At 47.6% G+C, this 22,643-nt stretch overlaps 1 protein-coding gene and 1 long non-coding RNA gene across 4 annotated transcripts in view; one reads left to right on the plus strand and one right to left on the minus strand.

Annotated features, from left to right (window-relative positions):
- The window catches only part of Sptlc1 (serine palmitoyltransferase long chain base subunit 1), a 43,411-nt gene extending 21,394 nt beyond the window's left edge, over positions 1 to 22,017 (plus strand). The window contains exons 8-15 of the mRNA XM_052156827.1: positions 2,324 to 2,413; positions 8,535 to 8,642; positions 9,542 to 9,637; positions 10,156 to 10,252; positions 11,075 to 11,129; positions 16,974 to 17,091; positions 19,211 to 19,284; positions 20,778 to 22,017. Coding sequence (XP_052012787.1) covers positions 2,324 to 2,413; positions 8,535 to 8,642; positions 9,542 to 9,637; positions 10,156 to 10,252; positions 11,075 to 11,129; positions 16,974 to 17,091; positions 19,211 to 19,284; positions 20,778 to 20,871 — 732 coding nt within the window. The 3' untranslated portion in view covers positions 20,872 to 22,017. The remainder of the gene's footprint in view (positions 1 to 2,323; positions 2,414 to 8,534; positions 8,643 to 9,541; positions 9,638 to 10,155; positions 10,253 to 11,074; positions 11,130 to 16,973; positions 17,092 to 19,210; positions 19,285 to 20,777) is intronic.
- Positions 14,178 to 15,788, minus strand: LOC127664702 (uncharacterized). Of its 3 annotated transcripts, XR_007973225.1 has the most exons (5): positions 15,332 to 15,788; positions 15,124 to 15,187; positions 14,964 to 15,091; positions 14,740 to 14,835; positions 14,178 to 14,595 (listed from the first exon to the last, which is right to left on the minus strand). It is a non-coding gene; the product is annotated as an uncharacterized LOC127664702 (long non-coding RNA). The 3 variants fall into 3 exon arrangements; XR_007973223.1 differs by having other exon boundaries at positions 14,964 to 15,187; XR_007973224.1 differs by lacking the exon at positions 14,740 to 14,835 and having other exon boundaries at positions 14,178 to 14,563; positions 14,964 to 15,187.
- Positions 22,018 to 22,643: the final 626 nt, after the last annotated feature.

The following is a 22,643-nucleotide window of genomic DNA, read 5'->3' on the forward strand; positions in this document are numbered from 1 at the left end:
AGCATCCTATTCAAGTGGACCTCGAAAGTCCCGTTCTTGACTAGAGTAACTGATGAGATACTCACTGCTTTCTTTGATTTTGTGTTAATTTGTGTTTCCCCAAATATTTGCATTATTCATTTAGAATTCTATCATCTTTATTTAGGAGTCATCCTATGCAATACACACTTCATGAAGATGCACACTGTCATTGAATTGAATAAACTCACCAGTTTTGGGGTTTTTTTTTTTTTTGGTGTGTGTGTGTGTGTGTGTGTGCTTAATATGCTGTCAGCCAGTGTTCCATAGTTACACAATTAAGAAAAGGCTAAAGAAATTCTGAAATTGAGACTGTCCCTCAGAATAGGGAGACAGACGGCCTGTAATCTGACTGAGTACCAGATCCCAGCCACCAGAATAAATTCTATCTTGGAAAGTCTGACTGAGGACAAGGCTGCCTGAGCTTTTCATGTGACACTCAAATCTCACGTGTAGTTTTCATAAGGTTTACACATGGTGGAGCTTCTTAACGGATTTTTTTTTAAAACGGTATCTTAGAAACTAAATTCACTTTTTTACTAAGTAATTTATACTTCATTTTCTTCCCAAAAGTAGCTATTAAATAACTTCACATTATATTTTTAGAAATATCTCCTTACTTGAGATTTTGTCTCTAAAAGATAGGCAGAGGTTATATCAAAGATTGGTCGGTTCTTACAGTGCAACATAAAAAGCCAGGCGAAGGTAGCTGCCTGCTCCAGCACGAAGAGTCCTGAGGTAGCCATGTGCCTGCAAGGGCGTGTCTCCTAAGCTGTGTCTTAAAGTGCAGTCATCAAGAACACTCACTGCCCTTGCAGAAGCAGGCCCATTTTGCAGCATTGGAACTCCAGTTACAGGGCGTCTGGCACCACTTCCTCCTGACCTCTGTGGTCACTGCACACATGCACTTACATATGTGCAGGCAAAACATTCATACACATAAAAATAAATCTTAAAAGAACAAAAAAATGTGTTTTGAATAAAGCTTAGAAATGACCACAATGTAATATTTTTAAAATTCAGATTCTAAAATTCCTGCAGTAAGGTCCTGGTTTTAGAGAAAGTGATGCACAGGTGATTATCTAAGAGAAAGACAAAAGTTACCCATGCATCGAATGACTACCTAATCTTCAGAATCCTTCCATATATTTTTGCTCATCCTTAGCCTCTTACATTGACTATTTTGAAATCTCAAGCAGATACGTGAATGGGGATGTGGTACAGCACTTGCCTGGTGTGTATACAGAAGCCCTCAGAAACTGAGGAAGGGAGATGTCAGGATGTTGTGAGTGGACTTGCAGATGTCCAGTTTCCCCCCTACCCCCGACAGAGCTATACTGTCACCTTGAAAGCCTTTAGCTGTGAGTTTCAGGAGACTGGCAGCCTCTATGGTGTCTACCTGTGCAGAGAAGTACTTCTGTGCAAACAGTGCTCACTGGGGCCTGAGATGCTCTACAGCATGACTGTCATGATGCCTAGAGCACAGTGTGAAGTCTGAGGAGGAAGTGGGAATGTGTTCCCTCTGGTCTGAGTATCTTCCAGGCCATCACACCTGCAGTGTGATAGGATAGTGGCCTGCTAGACACGAGGTATAAGGAGACGCACACTGTCTGAGTTAGGCCGCGCTACTCTACCTTGGATTTGATCAGACAAGTTACGCTTGGATTTTACTTGACTAACTGGTGGGTCAGCAATGGTGATAGAAGTTACAGATGGCCAACAACAGAGGAAAGTATGATAATAATGTACCCCCCCCCACACACACACAGACACACACAGACACACACCACACCCCTTTCGCACTGTAACCATCAAACTCCCATTGCCTGCACCGTTTTCAGCTCACCCTGCTCCGCAGGCTGTACCCGACCTGCTGAGAATGGTCGTCACTGTGCATTTTTCACATTCCCTCCTATGCTGAAATGGGTAAATCCTAGCTATGAAATCTTGAATTTATTATTACATCATAATCCACCCGTGAGTCTGTGTCTCATCATTAAGTCCCCTGGGCATTCTCCCAGCTATTCTGGCTGGGACACTGTTTTAATACTGTCAGGGTGCCTCCAGTGGGTGCGAGGTCACCTGACTGATGTTCTTCATCGAGAACCGCCTAAGGATGGAAACTGCTTGTTCTCACTAGTGTTTCTGTCAAAATAATAGGATCTCAAGAGTTGGGTTTTAATTCATCATAGCCTTCCCTCCCCCCTTTAAAATAATTTATGAGGTGCAAGTTCTTGGGAGTAACAATTTTTATTTGGAGTTATGACAATTAAGCGGCTTTGTTTTGTTTTTGTTTTTGTTTTAGAATCCTCGCAAGGCCCGTGTGACTCGGCGGTTCATTGTTGTGGAAGGGTTGTACATGAACACTGGAACCATCTGCCCTCTTCCAGAACTGGTGAGCAGCCCTGTCGAGTCCCTGCGTTCTGTGCTGATTATCTAGTTAGACCTTTCGCTTATGACTACATTTAAAGCACGGTGCCTGGGGCACAGGCTGGCTCTGCCGATGAAGGGCTTTGTGCTAAGCCTGACCTCAGAACTCACTGGGTGGCGTGAGGGAAAAAAAAACCCTGAGAGCTGTGCTCCAGCTACACACACACACACACACACACACACACACACACAGACACACAGACAGAGAGAGAGAGAGAGAGAGAGAGAGAGAGAGAGAGAGAGAGAGAGAAATAAAGAAGTAAATGTATGTTTTTAAAAGATAATAAAAGCGTGCTATAGGGAAATGTCATAAATAGACTCTTAGATTAGGAAGGTCAGTAGCCTTATTGGCCAATGTGACCTTCAAAGCAGAACCTATGTTGAGTGGGTTGTTTTTACTTTTACCTCCCATCTGCAGTTTCCCTTTCTCCTTCTCCCCATCCCTCATCTCATCTTCCCCTACCGTCTTCCATTCCTCCCCAATCCACTCCTCTATTTCTCTTCAGAAAAGGGCGAGCCTGCCATGGAATATCAAGTTGCAGCAAGGCTAGGCACATCTCCTACTAGTGCTAGACAAGGCAACCCAGTAAGGGGAAGGGCCCCCAAAGGCAGGCAACAGAATCCGAGACAGCTCCTGCTCCCTCTGTTTGGAAAGACGGAGCTACACAGCTGTCGCATGTGCAGCAGGCTAGGGCAGTCCCGTGCAGGTTCCTTGGTTGGCAGGTTAGTCTCCGTGAGCCTCTCAGAGCCCAGGTTAATTGATTCTGCGGGGCTTTTTGTGGCATCCTTGATCCCTCTGGCTCCTACCGTGGCTCTTCTGTGGGATTCCCCAGGCTCTGCCTAGTGTGTGGCTGTGGTTCTGCATCTGTTCCCATCAGTTGATGGGTGAAGCCTTGCTGATGACACCTGGGTTGCACACCAATTTATGAGCATAGCAGAGTAGTGTCATTAGCAGTCGTTTCGTTGACTTTCTTTTTTTCCATTTGTGTTTGGCTCTATCCAAGGTAGGTCTCTGGGCTCTTCCGCCTCTGGTTCTTGGCCCTCCAGGCAGTGCCAAGGGTGGGCTCCCTCTCATGGCAAGGGTCTCAAGTTGAGCCAGTCATTGGTTGGCCAGTCCCACAGTTCTGCACCAACTTTACCCCAGCACATCTTATAGACAGGACAAAGTGTGGGTTGATGGTTTTGTGGCTGACCTAGTGGCCCAGACTCTCCACTAGAAGTCCTGCCTGGTTACAGGAGATGGCTGGTTCAGGCTCCAAATACTTAACTTCTAAAACCAAATTTTATTGAGACAAAATTGACATGCAGAATGTGCCCACTTTAAGTGTATTGTTGGATAAGTTTTGATAGATAGGTATGGATGTATACTGTGTCACCAGCACAGTCGGGATACAGGACATTCTGTTATTCTCTAAGTTCCCTTATACCCAGGCAACTACTGATATATTTTCTATTCCTATAGATTAGTTTTAGCCTTTGTAAATTTTATATGAATGAAAACAAATAATGTGTATTTCACAGTCTTTAACAGTGAAAGCAATACAATTTTCAGAAGCCATAGCCACTGTAGCTTTCCTAATCAAGATGAGATTTCTGTACTAAACTGCACAGCACAGCACAGCACAGCAGGTCCCCTATGCAGGCGGCCCCGTCTAGCTCCAGCATGTAGTAGAGCCCACGTCTGTTCAGCAGTCAGCGTCCACCTCCCCACACCCTTGGCCCACCCGTCGGACTGTCTTCATGGCTCTGCTGGCTCTGCGCATTTCCTATGAGTGACACTCAGTACCCGGCTTTCTTCGCTGTCGGGATGCTTTCTAGACAGATGCACATCCTATTGTTAAATATGTCCATTCCTTTGACATGCTGTCCCTTCATATGGGTTCAGCTTTTGTGTTCTCATCTGCTGGCCGCATGAAGGTCTCGTCTGTTGTGAGTGTTTGAGTGTTCATGTACAAATGTTTTTCCAAGGCCTGTGTGTTTTCACAGTAGTGTGTGGAAGCAGCTGCATCCCCTGTGTGGTGGCTGCCACATCGAGCAGAGGTCCCATCTCACACACACTAAAAAAAACCTTGAATTTTGATGAGGTGTAGTTTGCCTGCTTTGTTGGTCATAGTGTTTGGTGTGGGGTTTGTACGTTTGGATGAGGTTTGTCGTTGCTTGGTTGGTTGGTGTTTTTTTTTTCTTTGTTTTATTTTTTGTTGTTGTTTGTGATGCCATGTCATTTCTAAAAATATTTTTGTAATCGAAAGCTACATAAAATCTTGTGTTTGTTTTCCTCCTTTCCCTGGCGTCTGTTGAGGTGACTGTTGTGTGTGTGGCACTGTGGGCATGGCCGTGGAGTTCTCACCTTTTGTGGAGGCGCCTGTCTGTCTAAGCTCACTGGGCCATGTCACTGTCTTCTGTCTGAACTTGGGGTTTTAGTCACCCATCTGTGTCATGTCAATCCTTCTGGTGCTGTGACGTAGTCCGGAGCTCTGAAATCACGACTCCTGAATTCTCTAACTTTACTTTCATCTCTGTGAATCTCAGAATGTGCTTCTCCTTCCCTGTAAAATCAACTGTTGTTTTGTAGATTGGTTCATGGCACAGGACCTCACCGTTACGGTAAATCTTGAGTCTGTGTGGAGGTCCTACTCACTTTAGTCCTTAGTCAGCCTGCAGCGAGCACAGCCTTCACCTCACCACTGTATTCACCTCACCACTAAATGTCTGAGACTTAAAGTCTGTTTTAAATGCAATTGTTTTCTCAAATTCCTTTTTAGATCATTCACTGCTAGTTATAGGAATACAACCATCTTTATAGATCTTTTATTACATTGTAGTGGAACAATGCTGTTTTAGTATGTTATATACTGTGAGTCAGACAGAGAGACAGACAGAGACTGACTGACTGACTGACAGACAATGTCTGGGCAAGGCATGGTGTCTAGGAGTCTCAGAAGTTTAAGGTCACTCCCAGTTACTGTTAATCCCAAAGATGAGAGGAGAAATACTACTGACCTAAATAATCAGCCAAATTAATTAAAGTAAGCAATTAAAGCAGACCTTTTCATTTGTGTGCCTGGGCTGCCTTCTCCTAACGGGATTTGAGAGGCAGCATTGGATGTAAGGAAGACAAGGCTTTTATAGCTCAGGGCAGGGAATTTACAAATGCAGTATCTAGCAGGCAAAATAGGCTGGGTTACAGAAGCAGAATGAGCATAATAAGTCAGTCCTACATAGGCTTCTAAAACAAAGACATGGTTGCAAGTTGGGCATAGCAAGGTCATCATAGTCATAACACATAGTCATAGGTGGCCATAGAATCTTTTAAAATAAAGGTAGGGTTGCAAGGAGATTATAAATAACTTTTCAAAACAAAAACATGGTTGCCGTTCCTGGACAGGAAGAACAAAACCATTTGTAGTTAAGGTTGCAGGTGGGACATAGTCCAGTCCTTGAGAAACAGAGGTTTAACCATGAGCAGGAATGAACTAGCTTGTCTTTACTATGAGATGACGACTTTCAACCCTAAGATGGATGCCACATTCTACGGTATGTGGCAGTTTAAAGGCTAGCCTGGGCTGGATGAGATTCTGTTTCACAAAACAAAAGAACAATGTAATTTGTAAACAGTTTTTCTTCTCCCTCAAGTTTCCACTCTTTTGTCTTTTCTCTTTTTGCCTGCTTTCTCTGGGTAGAGCTTCCTCCACAGTGCTTAGGAGCAGTGAGAAGAGAACCCTTGTCCTGGTCTGAGAGGAAACTTTCTGTCTCTCTCGGCTGATGGGTTTCTGCAGGTTTTCACAGATTCTCTCCAGGAGGCTGGAAAAAAAACCAAAAACCCTTCTCGTTCCTGGGAGATTGTTGGATTTTCTCAAAAGCTTCTGTACCGACTGGGGTGCATTTGCATTTCTCCTGAGTTCTGACAGTGTGTTCTCCTGTGGTGGCTGCAGTGCATCTGGACAGGAGTCCGTTAGTTGAGTAAGGACTCAAGTTAAGGCTTCATGGATATTTGTAAAGCTTTTCACTACTATTCTAAATACTGATGCAAGTGATGGATTGTTCTTCATCTTCCTGTCTTTGTACAGGTGTCAGAGACTGACAGGATAGTGAAGAGGGAGCCAAAACTTATTACAGCAGGGTTTTCAACGCACTTTGGTACAGTTATTTATATAGTGTGGGGAAGAGCATGTATGTCACATTGCACATTTGTGGAGGCCAGAGGACAGCTTTGAAGGATGCACCGTGTGGGTCCTAGGATTGTACTGGGGTAGCTTAACCCACTAAGCCATCTTGCTACCCCTAGAGCTGCTTTTTATGGGGTTACGGTTTCAGGGCATTGTCCATGGACAGGTATGTGGTGGAACAAATACAGAGAAGGTGGCAGCAGAAGGGATGAAAGTGCTCATTGTGTAGAGATGACCTGGGACCCTGTGCTCTTCCACTGGTTTCCTCCAAGTGCTGGGTTATTGTTACTGCTCTGTAAACATGTTTTAGAACTTGATATCTCATTCCTATCAAGGTAGGTAAAGTCTGTGTTGAAGAGCTTTCCTTTAAATTAGTGTTTTTGATGAAAAAAAAAAAAAAAAACTGAACCAAATCCCCCGTCACCCAGCCCACTCACAGTGATGATCAGGAACAGACCACAGTACTCACTTATCAGAAACTTAGGAGGTGGGACAGCAAGCCCCCTTCATCTTCTGAGCATGTCCATGGTGGCGACAGTGGAAAGGAGAACTTAGTAATTGGAGCTGTAATAGTTAAAGTGTGACTCCAGCCACCAGACAGACTCGGAGTAGCTCACGATGCTGCTCCTTAATGTGACTGTGCAACTGATGACATGCAAATTACATGTAATTAAATTACAGATTGGGGAAATACATACAAATATGCATGTATCACTTCCTAACACGTTGTTGGTAAGTTTGTTAAGAATAGTTATTTAATAATTTCATACATGTCTCCTTCAAGGTGCTCTCACATGTCTTTAGTCGTAGCATTTGGGAGGCAGAGGCAGTCAAATCTCTCTGAGTCAAGGCCAGCCTGGTCTATAGAGTGAGTTCCAGGACAGGAAGGGCCACACAGAGAAATCCTGTTTCAAAAATCAAAAACTTAAGGGGAAAAGATTTACTTAGAAGCCTAACAGGAAAAAACAATAACAAAAGAAAGCCACCTAGCAATCCCTGTCAGCGGCACCTGCGTGTCCGCATCCTGGCACCAGGGACTCAGACAGAAGGAGCAAGGTGAGTTTTAGGCTATCCTGTTCTGCATGCAAGTGCTATACTAGCCTGGGCTACAGAGTAAGATTCCTCTCTTAAAACGTAAATTTATAAATAAAAGCAAGTAAGAGAAAAACATGAAGGAGCTATAATCATAAACATAATAAAACATTTTTTACATTCATTCATACATTTTTGTGGATCCAAATTAAAATACCACTGAAAAAAATTAATTTCTCAGAGGGTGTTATAGGTAGTCAGACAAGTATTTAACAGATACGTTGTATGTCTGTACACATAAATGTCTGAACGTTCCCTTTTTTAAAGTGAGGCACAGTGCTGTCTGTTGCCAATCTGGGTCACATCAGAGGTGAAAAAGACAGTTGCCTCTTAGATTGACTGTTCTTCCGTCCCGTAGAGATGCTGTGCACAGTGACAGGGAAGACGGAGCTTGCTCATGAATGACTCGGTCTAGTGCGGATTGTTGATTCATTCCCACTGCACTCCTGCCTGCGGCCTCACAGTCCCTGCTGAAGGGATTTCTCCTATGTACATTTCCCCAAAAGGCATTTCTCCGCCCACACTCTGCATCTAAGATACTAGAAAGCATGTGAGCAGGGCCAGTGTGAATAGTGGAGTCACTAGTGAAGGCACAGTGACGTGACAGTGCACAGCGGTGTGATGCAAAGGGCACAGAACACAGGGAGCTCGCTTGTCCCTCCCTGGAGTCATAGATTTTAACAAGTAGGTAAAGTTTACTCATAGATAGTGAGGGTCAACTGTCAGTGTTTTTATAAGTTTAATTTTTTTCTCCAAAAGAATTCTATATGTTGCTATCGATGATAGTTTTAAGCTTGTTTGTTTGCTTTGGTCTTTTTTGAAACCTAGGTTAAATTAAAATATAAATATAAAGCAAGAATCTTCCTGGAAGAAAGCCTGTCATTTGGAGTCCTCGGGGAGCACGGGCGAGGAGTCACCGAGCACTATGGTATCAATGTGAGTACTCTCACTGGGGAAGCTCCCCTGTCAGAAGCCTGTCCAGGGAAGAATTCCACCCACCCAGAGCTTCTGAGGCTTGATGTCCTGGTGGACTGCTCAGCCCCACCCTATCTTTCCTCTGGAATTTTTGTTCTGGTTCCCAGGGGTGGGGGGTAGGGTGTGTAACTTGACTTTCCATATCTCTTCTAGGTGTAGCTAGGTTTGTGTCACATTTGTTAAGATCACAAAGAATTGCCTTAGTGACACGTGCCTATGACCCAGCAGTTAGGAAACTGAGGCTTTCCTGGGCTACCCAAAGAATCCACACCCAAACAGCAGCAGCAAAAAGGATTCCCTTAGTCCTTTTAAAGTATTTAAAATTCTACATCTAGTTTGGAAGTACGTACATCATATGTGTGTTTGTGTAGTGGCAGTATGTGTGGCCATATTTGAAACATAATATTCAAACATACATGTATGCTATCAAAAACACCACCAGAATGGATTCAGCAAAGCTACTAAAGGCCCCAAAAGTTGGAATAACATTGGCCCATTTCCATTCCCTACAGGGAAATAGAGCCAGAGTGACAAGTGCCCCGGGGTGTGCTCCTGGTGCTTCGGGCTGGTGATTGCTGCCTCGCTGGCCACCGTGGGTAGTTAAAGGGAACCTTTTCTCCAAGATGTGCTTTGTTGCCTGTGTCACCTAGTTGATGGGTGAAATAACCAAATTTCCTTAATTATGTGCACTGAGCATCGGACTGCCCCAGAGAAAAGAGTGCAGCACAATGCCCAGGAAGTTAAACGATGGCTGACATCAGCAAGTGTGGGTAGGGACCTAGGTGATCTGTGACTGTGTGACATTTAGCACCGTGCCCGGGTGGACCTGTCCGTGACCAGCTTTCTGTTCTTCCTGGCAGATCGATGATATCGACCTTATCAGCGCTAATATGGAGAATGCGCTTGCCTCAGTTGGGGGCTTCTGCTGCGGCCGCTCTTTCGTGGTTGACCATCAGGTGATGCCTCTTAGAAATGACATACAATTGCAGGCCATTGTCCCCACCACCCCTTCAGAGCACTGCTCCAATACAAGATTTAACTCATAACTTATTACACAGGTCTTATTTAAAAGCCTGGGGGGTTTGTTTTATTAGTTTTGTTTATATATATGAATATAATGTAGCTATACATACCAGAAGAGGTCATTGGATCCCATTACAGATGGTTGTGACTACCATGTGGTTGCTGGGAATTGAACTCAGGACCTCCGGAAGAGCAGTCGGTGCTCTTAACCGCTGAGCCATCATCATCTCTCCAGCTCCCTAAAAACCTGTTTTTAAAGGATAGCTCAAAGTGTTTACAGATATATAAAGTCCTTATCTCTTGAGAAAGCATCTTGGTTTTGTTATATGTGCACCCCTGTGGTTCAGTCAGTATGCCTGCTGTTCAGATGGGTGTGCCCTACTGGGGGGACTGGGTACCTTCCAAAAGTCCCTCTCTACAGAGAGAACATCTTGTCTTTGTTTCTCCTTAGCGGCTCTCTGGCCAAGGATACTGCTTTTCAGCTTCGTTACCTCCCCTGCTAGCTGCTGCCGCCATTGAGGCCCTCAATATCATGGAGGAGAATCCAGGTAACAGTGCTAGGAAAGGTGGAGGCTGGGTCAGCCCAGGCCCCAGTGCTTTCCCAAGGATAATGGCTGCTGTGATTTGGGGATGTTAGCTGAGGGTGCTGAGCTTTAGTAGATGTCCTTTTCTATCTTGTTTTCCCTTCAGCCTCTGAAGCATCAATTAATAACAATTCTAGCCTGTTTTGTCAGCAAACAACTCTGGGCAGAGTAAAAAGTTAACTGGGAATTGCAAGTGGCCTTTGACTGTAATAGTGCAGCCTTTAAAACCAAAAAGGGGCTGGCAAGATGGCTCTGCAGATCCAGGTGCACACAATACAGCCATGGCAGCCTGTGTTAGATCTCCAGAAGCCAGATCCAGGTGCTAGAGAACTGACTCCACACATGCCCAGTGGGGCTTGACTCCACCCCAGGAAAGGAGAAGAGGCTTGCTTAGCTGGCGCTCCTGAATCCCCAGCAGAGGTGTCAGCCACATGGTCAGATGTGTGTCTCAAGCTTTCCTTGAATAAAAGAAAAACATCACAAAAAAATGACTGTGCTGTGGCCCACTGATTTAAATTGAGAGCAGAGTAGGAACTGTGCACCCAGTGGTCTTCGCTGGGCTCGGGGCCTCTCAGGAAGGGCAAGGGCCTGCATCTGGCTCAGAAGCCATCACCGCTGGGCTTGCTGAGAGCGGGCCACCTGGCGACGTCATGAAGCCAGGCCCTCGAGCTGGGCAGAGCTGAGAGTCTACAGCATTCCAAACTAAGATCTGGGCTTTTAGAGGAATCCATAGCTGGGGCCAACAAATGTCTTAAATATACCATCAAACTTTTTTTTTCAATGCAGATATTTTTGCAGTTTTAAAGAAAAAATGCCAGACCATCCACAAATCTCTGCAAGGGTAAGCACGTCTCCACCACTCACTCTGCAGTGCAGCTCTGAGCTTGTGAGCTCTGGGCCCTTCATCCATCCGTACAGCAATCACAAAAGCAAAAACTCAGTGCATGCAGCTTTAAGTACAACTAGACCAGCTGTTTACCATGTCCTAAAGCCAAGGCCTTGCTTTTCTACAAGTCACATAGCGTGTTAGTAAGCACTGTGCTACAGGGGAAAATAAGTGACCCTACACTAGGGTGACCAGGTGGGCCATGGCAAATGTATCTTGTCAGAAAGAGCTCGGCTGTGTTGTGTAGGGGACGGCCCTGCTCTCCACACTGCTCTTAGTAAACGTGATAGAGAAAAGAAAAAAAGCTTAAGGTTAGTCATGAGTGTTCTCTGTATAAAAAAGAAGAGTCTTCAGGCTGAGTGTGGGTGTGGCAGGAAGTGATCTCACATTGGTCTAGATCTTTAGCTCCCTAAGGAGATAGGTGCCTCTGGGGTTGTAAAAGTTCCAACTATTTTGTAAGATGTGGGAATAGACACTGCTGAAAGTGACGGCAGGTGAGTGGCCGCAGCTGGCAGACTGTGGTGCTGGGTTAACTGCGTGGGGAGTGGCTCTTGCATGATTTACGATGGGAGGGTCACTGTGTTGCTGTGTGCACTATTAATTTTCTGGTACAGCACACTGGAAGGCTGCACATCTACCAACCTGAGATGACTTGTGCTCCAGCTTTCTCCAGGTCTTGACCTGCCTCCTCTGCCTCTGTCCAAACTTCCTTCCTCTATACCTGGCCATCTGTGTCTATCCACCCACTCTAGTGGATAGCCTGGGCTCATGCTGTTACTCCCTATGTACTCATGGACAGCTGAGCCAGTGTTCCTCCTGCAACCATAGGGGTGTGTGTGTGTGTGTGTGTGTGTGTGTGTGTGTGTGTGTTCATTCTGCTGTCCTTAATAACTTGTAAGCTTCCTTTTTAAGACTTCAAATGCTTAATCTTGGTCTCCTGAGAAGACTTTCAACACCCTGTTCTCTTTAGGGAGCTAAAGGAAAGATCTAGAACCATGTAAGATCATTTCTGGTGGCACCAAAACTCAGCCTGAAGATGTATGTGTTTACAAGCACACATATGTGCTTGTATTTAGGGAGGAGCACTTGCTTTCATTTCTTAGTTACCATCCATCTTGGTTTTTGAGAAACATTCTCTCGTTGGCCTACAACCTGCCCAGCAGGCTTGGCTGGCTAGCTACCTAACTTGAGGGTCATCTATGCCTTTCTCCAAACTCCCCAGCCCCAGGATCCCAGCATAGGTTCTGGGGATTCAAACTCGGGTCCTTGCTTACCCTTTTCTGTTTTAGGCCTGTCTTTTCTGCCTTAGCTGGCCCTCCTGTTTCCTGGGTCATTACAGTAGCTGCACTCCATGTCTTTATAATCCTGTCCATGTGACCCCCTCCCATTCCTGCTCTTTGTTGCTAGTCTACTGGAGATTTGTGCCCGCTCTTTCCATCTCCCCCCCTTGACCCTCTTGAGCGCTGGTGGTTCTTTTACACTTGGCCAGACTGCCTGTTAGCAGTGGTGACAGTGGTGTGGCACCAACAGGACCCACCTTTGCTCAGTTGGCATGTCTCCTGGTATTCATACCACCCATGGGTCAGTCATACCACCATGTCTTCCTTTGCATTCTGCGGTCCCCAACCTGTCGGCTTCCTTTTGAGACTTAAGATGTCTTCATCTTGGTCTCCTGAGAAGACTTTTGTCAACACCCTGCTCTGTAGATTTTATTCAGAATTCTTACACATGAACAGCTCAGGTTTTTGTGTCTCCCCTGTGGCATGCTGAGGGATCTGTAGGCCAGTTCAGACTGAGCACTCAGTAGCTACCCCAGGAAGGCCCTGCAGGAACTTGATACACAGTGCCAGTGAGCAGTGGACAGGAACAGCAAACAGCAGAAGGGGAGTAGGCCTCGTGGGACGGGACATGGATTGAATGAAGGTGAAACCTACAACTGTTGGCCTTGAATCTCAACAAGATCGTTGTCTGTGCTGTACAGTAACGCATCAGATGGCGAAAGAGTGCCAGGGTGCAGTTAGGATTTACATGCAGACAGAACAACATCATAGTCCAGAGAACGGTGCTTGGCCTCTGGGTGTAAGAAGGGAGAACCAACAGGCTCTTTCAGAAGAGTGAGACAGAACTGTAGCTGATCTCCATCTAGCTCTGAGGGACTGGAGGAAGTAGCTACTGGGGCCTGGCGATGCCCTGGAAGAAGTGCTCTGTGGAGGTGCAGTGTATGGTGTGGCGAGCTTCCCCTGCCCACCCGTCACTGGAGAGCGGCCTTGGATTCCCAGGTTTATATTTGAAAGTCCTGCCCTGGAGAGATGGTTTGAGTAATTAGCACAGAGTATCACCAAAAGTATTTCCAAGTGTAAAGGGCAGGAACCAGCTGAGGAGGAGTGTCCAGTGAGGAGGAGGAGGAGACTTGAGGTTTCTGAGGTTGGGTTTGGCCATGGCTTCCTTGTTGATGGCTCTCTGAGCCTAGGACCAAGCCCAGTGTTTGCTTTCTTCCTGTCTGGGTAAAGTGATGGGCTTACCAAATGTGTAATAGGTTCGGAAGCAAAGTGCCTCAGTTTCTGAACTAAAACTACAACTCTGTGTCCTTCTTGTCTTACCAAAAACATAGTCATTCTGCCTCGTTCTCTCACCTGCCCTACCCATCATGACTCATCTGCTTATTGAAGGAAAGGTGGGTCATGTGGATGCTCTTTGAAAATGAGAACTCGGTGCTGCTTCCTGCACCCATTCAGGACGAGGAGAGGAGAGGGGAGGTCCTGGGAGCGCGTCACCGTGGGCTTCCCCGTATGGCAGATGCCCTGGGTTCTAGAGGTCTAAACTCAGACCTGTACCTTGCTCTACTGGAAAACCTAATGCCTAGAATTACATTCAAATAAAGAAGACAGGAAATGTTTGGGGTGGTTGTGAGCCAGTAAGAGTAGCCGCCGTACCTCACACACTCACACAGTGCCCACCTCACACAGTGCCCACCTCACACAGTGCCCACCTCACACAGTACCCACCTCACACAGTACCCACCTCACATAGTGCCCACCTCACACAGTGCCCACCTCACACAGTGCCCACCTCACACAGTGCCCACCTCACACAGTACCCACCTCTCACAGTACCCACCTCTCACAGTACCCACCTCACACAGTGCCCACCTCACACAGTGCCTACCTCACACAGTACCCACCTCACACAGTGCCCACCTCACACAGTGCCCACCTCACACAGTGCCCACCTCACACAGTGCCTACCTCACACAGTACCCACCTCACACAGTACCCACCTCACACAGTGCCCACCTCACACAGTGCCCACCTCACACAGTACTCACCTCTCACAGTACCCACCTCACACAGTGCCCACCTCACACAGTGCCCATCTCACACAGTGCCCATCTCACACAGTGCCTACCTCACACAGTACTCACCTCACACAGTGCCTACCTCACACAGTGCCTACCTCACACAGTGCCTACCTCACAAAGTTCTCACCTCACACAGTGCCTACCTCACACAGTACTCACCTCACACAGTGCCTACCTCACACAGTACCCACCTCACACAGTGCCCACCTCACACAGTGCCCACCTCACACAGTACTCACCTCTCACAGTACCCACCTCACACAGTGCCCACCTCACACAGTGCCCATCTCACACAGTGCCCATCTCACACAGTGCCTACCTCACACAGTACTCACCTCACACAGTGCCTACCTCACACAGTGCCTACCTCACACAGTGCCTACCTCACAAAGTTCTCACCTCACACAGTGCCTACCTCACACAGTACTCACCTCACACAGTGCCTACCTCACACAGTGCCCACCTCACACAGTGCCTACCTCACACAGTGCCTACCTCACACAGTGCCTACCTCACACAGTGCCTACCTCACACAGTGCCTACTTCACACAGTACTCACCTCACACAGTGCCTACCTCACACAGTACCCACCTCACACAGTGCCTACCTCACACAGTGCCTACCTCACACAGTACTCACCTCACACAGTGCCCACCTCACACAGTACTCACCTCTCACAGTACCCACCTCACACAGTGCCCACCTCACACAGTGCCCATCTCACACAGTGCCCATCTCACACAGTGCCTACCTCACACAGTACTCACCTCACACAGTGCCTACCTCACACAGTGCCTACCTCACACAGTGCCTACCTCACACAGTACTCACCTCACACAGTGCCCACCTCACACAGTACTCACCTCTCACAGTACCCACCTCACACAGTGCCCACCTCACACAGTGCCCATCTCACACAGTGCCCATCTCACACAGTGCCTACCTCACACAGTGCCCACCTCACACAGTGCCTACCTCACACAGTGCCTACCTCACACAGTGCCTACCTCACACAGTGCCTACCTCACACAGTGCCTACTTCACACAGTACTCACCTCACACAGTGCCTACCTCACACAGTACCCACCTCACACAGTGCCTACCTCACACAGTGCCTACCTCACACAGTGCCCACCTCACACAGTACCCACCTCACACAGTACCCACCTCACACAGTACCTCTGTTCCAAGCTTTCATCACTGATCGTATGCTCCAGGCAATTAACTGATACGTTGGAAAGATAGTTTTCTTCACAGTTCTGGTGCCTCTAGTCCATTGTTTTTGGGAATTCTGGACAGAGCCAAGGAACAGAAGAGGCAGTTAGGATCCACATTGCCATTCAAGAGGGACACCCTATGGCCTCAGAACTTCACGCTTCCTAAGGTGCATGACTTCTGCCGGTAGTTCTCAGAGGGCCTGAACAGTGGGGACAGTCATCTAGGCCACAGTGGCAGTCATGAAAAGCTGTCTTCTGAGTTAACATTCCAAGCGTTGCCCAGGACCTTGCTTCATCCTGAGGGAAACCTGGACCTAAGGATCTGAAGAAAGCAACAAATGGGGAGCCGGGCCTCAGAGGGTGTGGGGCACGGCTGTGTCCTGGAGTAGTGGGGATGAACCTGTGCGAGTACCACTCACACAGTGAGTGTCCTGTGTCTAACAGTCAAGAGTTCATCCTAGAGAAATCTCTTCCCTGACAAAGCAGATTTCTATGCGTTAATCTAAGAATAAAATCTTATCCACACAAGATTTAAAGTTGATCACACAGATCATGCGCTAAACCTATTGTCTATAGTCAAAATTTAGTGTTTCTTAGTTAGAATATAACAATATTATGTCATGTCTTCATGGCACTCTAAAACTTAGATAATAAGGAAGGAGCGTGCATGATAGTACATACGTTTGAAGGAAGCAAACGGGAAAAATAATAGAAAGTTGTGGTACACATCCTGCTGTAAGTGGGTCCCAAGAAAGGCTGCATGACCTGGGTCTCACAGTGGACCACTTTCCTGAGGACAAGAGAGCAGTATAGATTAGGTGAAGAGATGAGGAGCACAGAATGAAGGGGCTATGAGAGGGGTGACCATGAGGGACAAGGATGCCCAGATCCCTGTGGGAGACTGGAGAGACCACAGCATCCCATGAACAGCAGCCTTCTTCCCTGTGCACACAGAAACAGCTTCCTGGACGGGAAGGCACCCATGCAGTGGGGTGATCCCACCATGCAGTGGGGTGTTCCTGTCTGCATCCCCAGCTCTCCCAGCTCTGCTTTCAGTTCAGTGGGCCTTGATGTGGCTTTGTGCTACTCATGGATTTTATCTGTGGCACTAGCACTGAGCCCAGGGCCTCCCCATGCTAGGCCAGCATGCAGCCCTGAGCTCCAGCCCTTGCCCTAACTGTGAGCCCACAGAGTACCGGATTTCATGTGTGTTTGTTTCTCTAGTGTGTCTGGCTTAAAACTGGTGGGGGAGTCCCTTTCCCCGGCGCTTCACCTCCAACTGGAAGAGAGCACGGGCTCTCGAGAGAAAGATATGAAGCTGCTTCAGAAAATCGTAGATCACGTGAGTATGCAGTTATGCATCGGCCCCCAACCGCCCCCACCCTCGCTTACCTTGTTTTCTGGACAGCTCCCTATCCCCAAAGGTGGGGTATGCCACAGCTGCTGCTCCCAGGGTGCCTGGAGGGCAGGCTGAGGGCTTCTCTCACCTTGTCCGCCTAACATTATGAACTTGCTCCTGCATTGAATATAGCTGTGTTTAGCTTCTCTCCTAAACAGCCCTGCAGAACACTCACCATTTGCATTCTTGAGACAAGGTCTCACTCTGTCATCAGGCTAGTCTGGAATTCACCATCTAGCCCAGGCTGGACTTCTAACTCATGGGCCATCCTAACTCAGCATCCTGAGTGCTAGAATTGCAGGTGTGAGCTAGTAATCCTGACTACATTTCTGTTTATGAATTTTGCTAACATTTCATTTATTTTACTTCTGCTAAGTTGCTGACTCAGTGCACACTGGGCAGTTGCCTAGCCGATCCTCGCAGCAGCAGCTGCCTCTCCAGAAGCCACCCCTCCTCTCTTGAGGCTCTTGCCCAATCCTTGCAAAAATCCAGGGTGCTGCAGCACTGAGGAGATGCATGCCTGGGCCATGCAGCCTCCTGTGGAAGCTGGCGCAGGTTCAAGCCTTTATGTCTTTAAGAAGTAAAGGCGTCATTCCACTCTGCTGCTGCCCTGAGACAATACCATCCGGCTCCTTTAAGTAAATAGATTGTCTGTCACCTGTCCCCACCTGTGGCCTGCCTGGAGAACAGTTGGTGGTCAAATGATACTCAGGGTGAAGACCTCTTGGGTTGCATAAGCTGCCTGGGTGTCCTTCATCCTGCCATGTGTGACTTGTGTGACCTGGAGTGAGAATCTACGGAGGAATGCACACAGTACATACCACACATGGTACACAATGCACGTAGTGCACACAGCACACAATACACAGTACACACTGCACATGATACACAATGCACACAGTACAGAACCTCTTGGGACTCACTGTCTTTAAAAAAAAAAACCAAATCTAAGATTCATAATTAAAGACGTGTGTATGTCCTCATCACAGTGTGGTGATCAGGCTAAGAATACTTGACTGGCTGCAAAGGGCACGTCACACATGTCCTCTCAGGCTCAGCTCTGCGTGCCTGAGGAAAGACAGGCTTCCTTAAAGGGGCACAGCATCCTCCACCCTTTTACTGCCTCAGTGTCTTACCCCAGAAATACACAGATGTGAAAGTAAGTTTGTGCTTAGAGGTTTTAGAAAAGGTAAGACAGATGCTCATGTTCAGAAGCAGCCAGTGGACAAGCCAGCACGGCTAGGGATGCACTATGTCCCTGTGGCTGCTGAGTCTGCTCTCTCCCACAGGACTGCTTAACAGTGAACCCAGTGGAAGCTGTACAGAAGCTGCGCGCCTATGTCGGGGCTGTGAAAGGAGCCTCTGCACTGCCTGTGGGCAGAGGACTCCTCATGCCGAATATGTGCTCCTCCTTAGCCCCACTGTGTTCTCCTGCCTTAGCAAACAGACACAGGGCTCACACGCAAGCAGTGGACAGCAGCAGGCAGACTGCATGCACAAACATTCTCAGAACAAAGCCTGAAGACGGGGCTGGAGAGATGCTCAGAGTCTTAGTCACTTCCCTGTGCTGTGATAAACCACCAAGTCCAAGACAACTTCAGAGAGTCAGAGGCCATGACAGTGGAGAGAAGGCATAGTGACGGGAACAGCCATGAACTCTCACCTTGATCTACAAGTAGGCAGAGAGCACGCTGACAGGGAGTAGCAGGAGGATTTGAAGCCTCAAAGCCCACCCCCAGTGACATTCCTTCTCCAGGAAGACCACACCTAATCCTTCCTGAACAGTTCCACCAACTGGAGGCCATGTCTTCAAATATACGAGCCTATGGGGGCCGTTGTCATTCAAGCCACCACATCCAGACATCTCATGGGCTCTGTAGCCACCATCTCAGGGAGGTGTGAGTCCAAAAGAAGGGTTGGTTCGCCTTGAGAGAACAGTAGGGCCACATAAAGTTTGTGCCCTAGAACTCTAGGTGGACATATAAATGGCAGGTACTTTTGTGGCCAGCATATCTGTCCACCTTGACCTAAGTGACTGTTAATATACTCTTTGTCCCTACAGTGCATGAACAAGGGCATCGCATTGACTCAAGCACACTACTTGGACAAGGAAGAGAAGTGCCTTCCTCCTCCAAGGTTGGTTAATATTAAAAGTGCAATGTCACTTCCTGCTTTACACCCTTTGAAATATGTTGTGTTGGGAAAACTTGAAATATTTCAGGATAAGAATGTCCCTACAGTTCAGAACACACCCTGGTTCATTTCGCACTAGATGTTTTTCATTTTAACTGAGAAGCATCACAGGACTGTGTCCTCCTAGGTGAGTCAACAATGAACCGAGGCGACAGACTTTAACAGCTGTAACAGCTGGAATCCAACTGTAACTTGTGCAGTGGAGACACTCAAGAAGGGAGCAGCCTGGGTGTGGTCACCTTGCTAATGGTGCTTGTGGGTGTGTATGCGTCATCCCACAGACACCAAAGCTCCAGCAGGACTGCAAAGCTAGGGAGGACCCTAAAGGGCCTGCACTGTGATCAGAAGAGGTGAACACACCACCACCATAGCCCAGGGTCAGAGGTCACAGAGGAGACTGCCATGATGCTGAGACTTCCTAGAACTTCAGATAACTAAGTACAGGCAGTTCCCAGCTTCTGATAGTTTCCCTTCAGATTTACCATGATGGCAAAGTGCACTCGTAAGAACAGCCATCTAGTCTCTAGCATGACTGTAAATTTAGTTTGTTGTGTGTGACTTTCCCACACTGTAGGCTCATGTTCTGAACTCAGGTGTTACCACGCTCTGGCTGAGTACAGTGGGGAAGTGGCCAAAGAGGATTAGATTTGTAGAGGGTTTGTTAGGGTGTGGTCCCACCCTAGCCAAGCAGTGTCTGCTCAGGAGGACCCTGGTGGACACCATGGTCTTCAGCAGATGAGACACTGCAGTTTGCTGGGCTGTGCAGTGGCCTGCACACCTCCAGGGACCACCTGGAGCAGAGTGTAAGATACGGGCGGACAGGGCGCAGGCTCCCTGATAGAATGAGGGCTTCTCCCATGCAGACAGCCAGATTGGAACTAGGTAAGCACACTGAATTGGCTGCTCAGAATGCCTTGAGTTTTGACTCCTTCCTGTGCCCACCCTCACTGTGTCCTTGGTGACCATGTCTAGTGCTTAAAGCCACTGTTGGCAGAGGACAGGAGGATTGCCTCACCAAGTCTGTGTCCAAGGAACTAGAAAATGGCTGCTTTGCCTTCTGAAATACACATTCACATCCCAGCTGAATTAAGTAGGAGCACCCAGGAGACCAGGCAGTACCAGCAAGTATGTTGACTTTCTGTTTTGGCCCAGGACTGCTTGGAGTAGTAGGGTCAAGGTAGAGTAATAGATCAGTGGCTTCCCCAAAATAAAACTCTTGGACTTGATACAGGTGAGTGGGGTGACCAGAAGGCACAGCTTCTGCCCGTGGCCACAGAGAGCCGTGTGTTAGGCCTGCAGGCTGCAGAGCCCTGCCACGGCTGCTCCCTCTGCTACGTGGTAGGAAATCGGCAGCAAGTAGAAGGTGGGCTCTCTCAGGAGCCCCTCAGTCTCCCACACAAGGCCCTGAGCCCGCATCCCTGCTTTGTCTGTCTCAGCATTAGGGTTGTGGTCACTGTGGAGCAGACAGAGGAAGAACTGCAGAGGGCTGCGTCCACCATCGGGGAGGCGGCCCAGGCTGTGCTGTTGTAGCGCCTGCTCAGTGCTTCCTACCATGTCACCTGCAGACGGAACTACTCAGAGACCTCCAGCTGGCCGGCCACGGAGTGGATTGCTACCCAGGGTATGGCTGTGCGTGGGTTCACAGCCAGAGTGGATGGTTGTATGCAGCAGGAACTGACTTCTGGAGGATGACAGATGACAGAGCATCTGGTGTTTATGCGGTGCCATGTGCTCTGTCAGGAGGCCTCACTCTGTCACTTATATTAGCTTTTGTGTAAAACTGGAGCTTCCGTTTTCCCTCTCCCGTCTGTGGGAATGATTCAATAAGCACTGCTCCATATTCCATAGAAAAGGACTTCGCAGCCAAGAGGAGCTCTCCTCGTGCCACAGTCACTGTGGGAGACTGATGGACTGTGTCTTCCCAGGTCCTTCACGTAGAGCTCAGGTGGCTGCCCTGCAGAGGACTCTCTGTGTATTATAAACGTCATATACCATGTTGATCCTTGGACTCTGCTCCAGCTACTGATACTGTCACGTCTAATCTGAGCTTCACTAACAAATACTCATACTGCTTCTTCCTAAGCAATAATCTGAATCAAACATTATTTTATTTTTGTGTAATTGACTTTATATTTTTTATATATTCTCTAGTCGGTTTTGGGAAGAGGGTTATTATTCTGATCCCCAAATACAAATCATGCCCTTGGTATTTTTTAATGTCCAATGTCCTTTCTCATGGTAGTTTTGTCCAGGAACATAGAACTGTGGGCTTTTTCTAAGCAGAGAAAAATGGGAACGTCCCTCTTTCATTCTATAAATTCCAGACACCTAAGAAAAATAGGAATGCTCTAAAAGTGATTTCCGAGCTGTACACTGGCTGCTGCTTCATCGCGAGCGTTGAGTGGTGTAAAGGCTTGTGACATGTGCCACATTCCGTGTACATGGAAGGCCATTATTCCTCCCCTAGTGGCCTGGGCAGAGGAATCAGGTCATTTAACGTCGTTTCCGATGTGCGTTCTCGTTAACCGAGGGTCCGCATCTTTAAGTGATCTGTGACATTTTTAATGTTTCTATTTCATACGTGCCTTGTGATTGCTGCTGCTGTGAGGGTACGCTCCTGTTGGGGAGAAGTCTGTTTTGTTTTGGTTTTTAATAAAATAAACCTCCAAGAGCTTACATTCCTGAAATGGAGTCTGTTTGGACAGCAACTTGCTCAGCTCAGCAGTCTCTCGGTTTTAACCTTTGGCAAATCTAAGGCAGTGTTCTTTTTCCCTGTGTGTTTTTCTTATGTTTTAAAACATAATTCAATTTCTTAGTCCCTTCTCCCTGCCCAACCAAAGAATATCTACTATCTCAAAATTCTTCAGTTCCTACTGATTTAATGCTGGACTCTAAGAAGGCTGGAGTGGGGGTGGGAGACTTAGTTCCATGCCTGGCAAGCACAGGCCCTGGGTTTGATCCTCAGCTGGGGACTGAAGCTTGGCTGGGTAGCAGGACAATTGCCTCTAATGGCTGGGGGGAGGAGGAGGAGGCCCAGAGGCAGTGCAGGTGCCACCTGAGGTGCTGGCCGCCATCTCTGTTGGTGCACTCACTCCCAGCTTCCCATGAAACCTTCCCAAGATGATTCTCCACGGGGCCCACACAGAACCAACATGAAATTCAAGCTTCAGGATCCCTGTGGCCCCTCCCCCCTCCAGCCAGGCTACACATCCACAGGTTTCTCAGCTCAAAACCACTGCCAGAGTGGACCAAGAGACACACGAGACAGTACAAGACATTTCACATACAACCCATGACAAAGA

This window comes from Apodemus sylvaticus, chromosome 14 (genome assembly GCF_947179515.1).
Source record: "Apodemus sylvaticus chromosome 14, mApoSyl1.1, whole genome shotgun sequence".
Taxonomy (NCBI): domain Eukaryota; kingdom Metazoa; phylum Chordata; class Mammalia; order Rodentia; family Muridae; genus Apodemus; species Apodemus sylvaticus.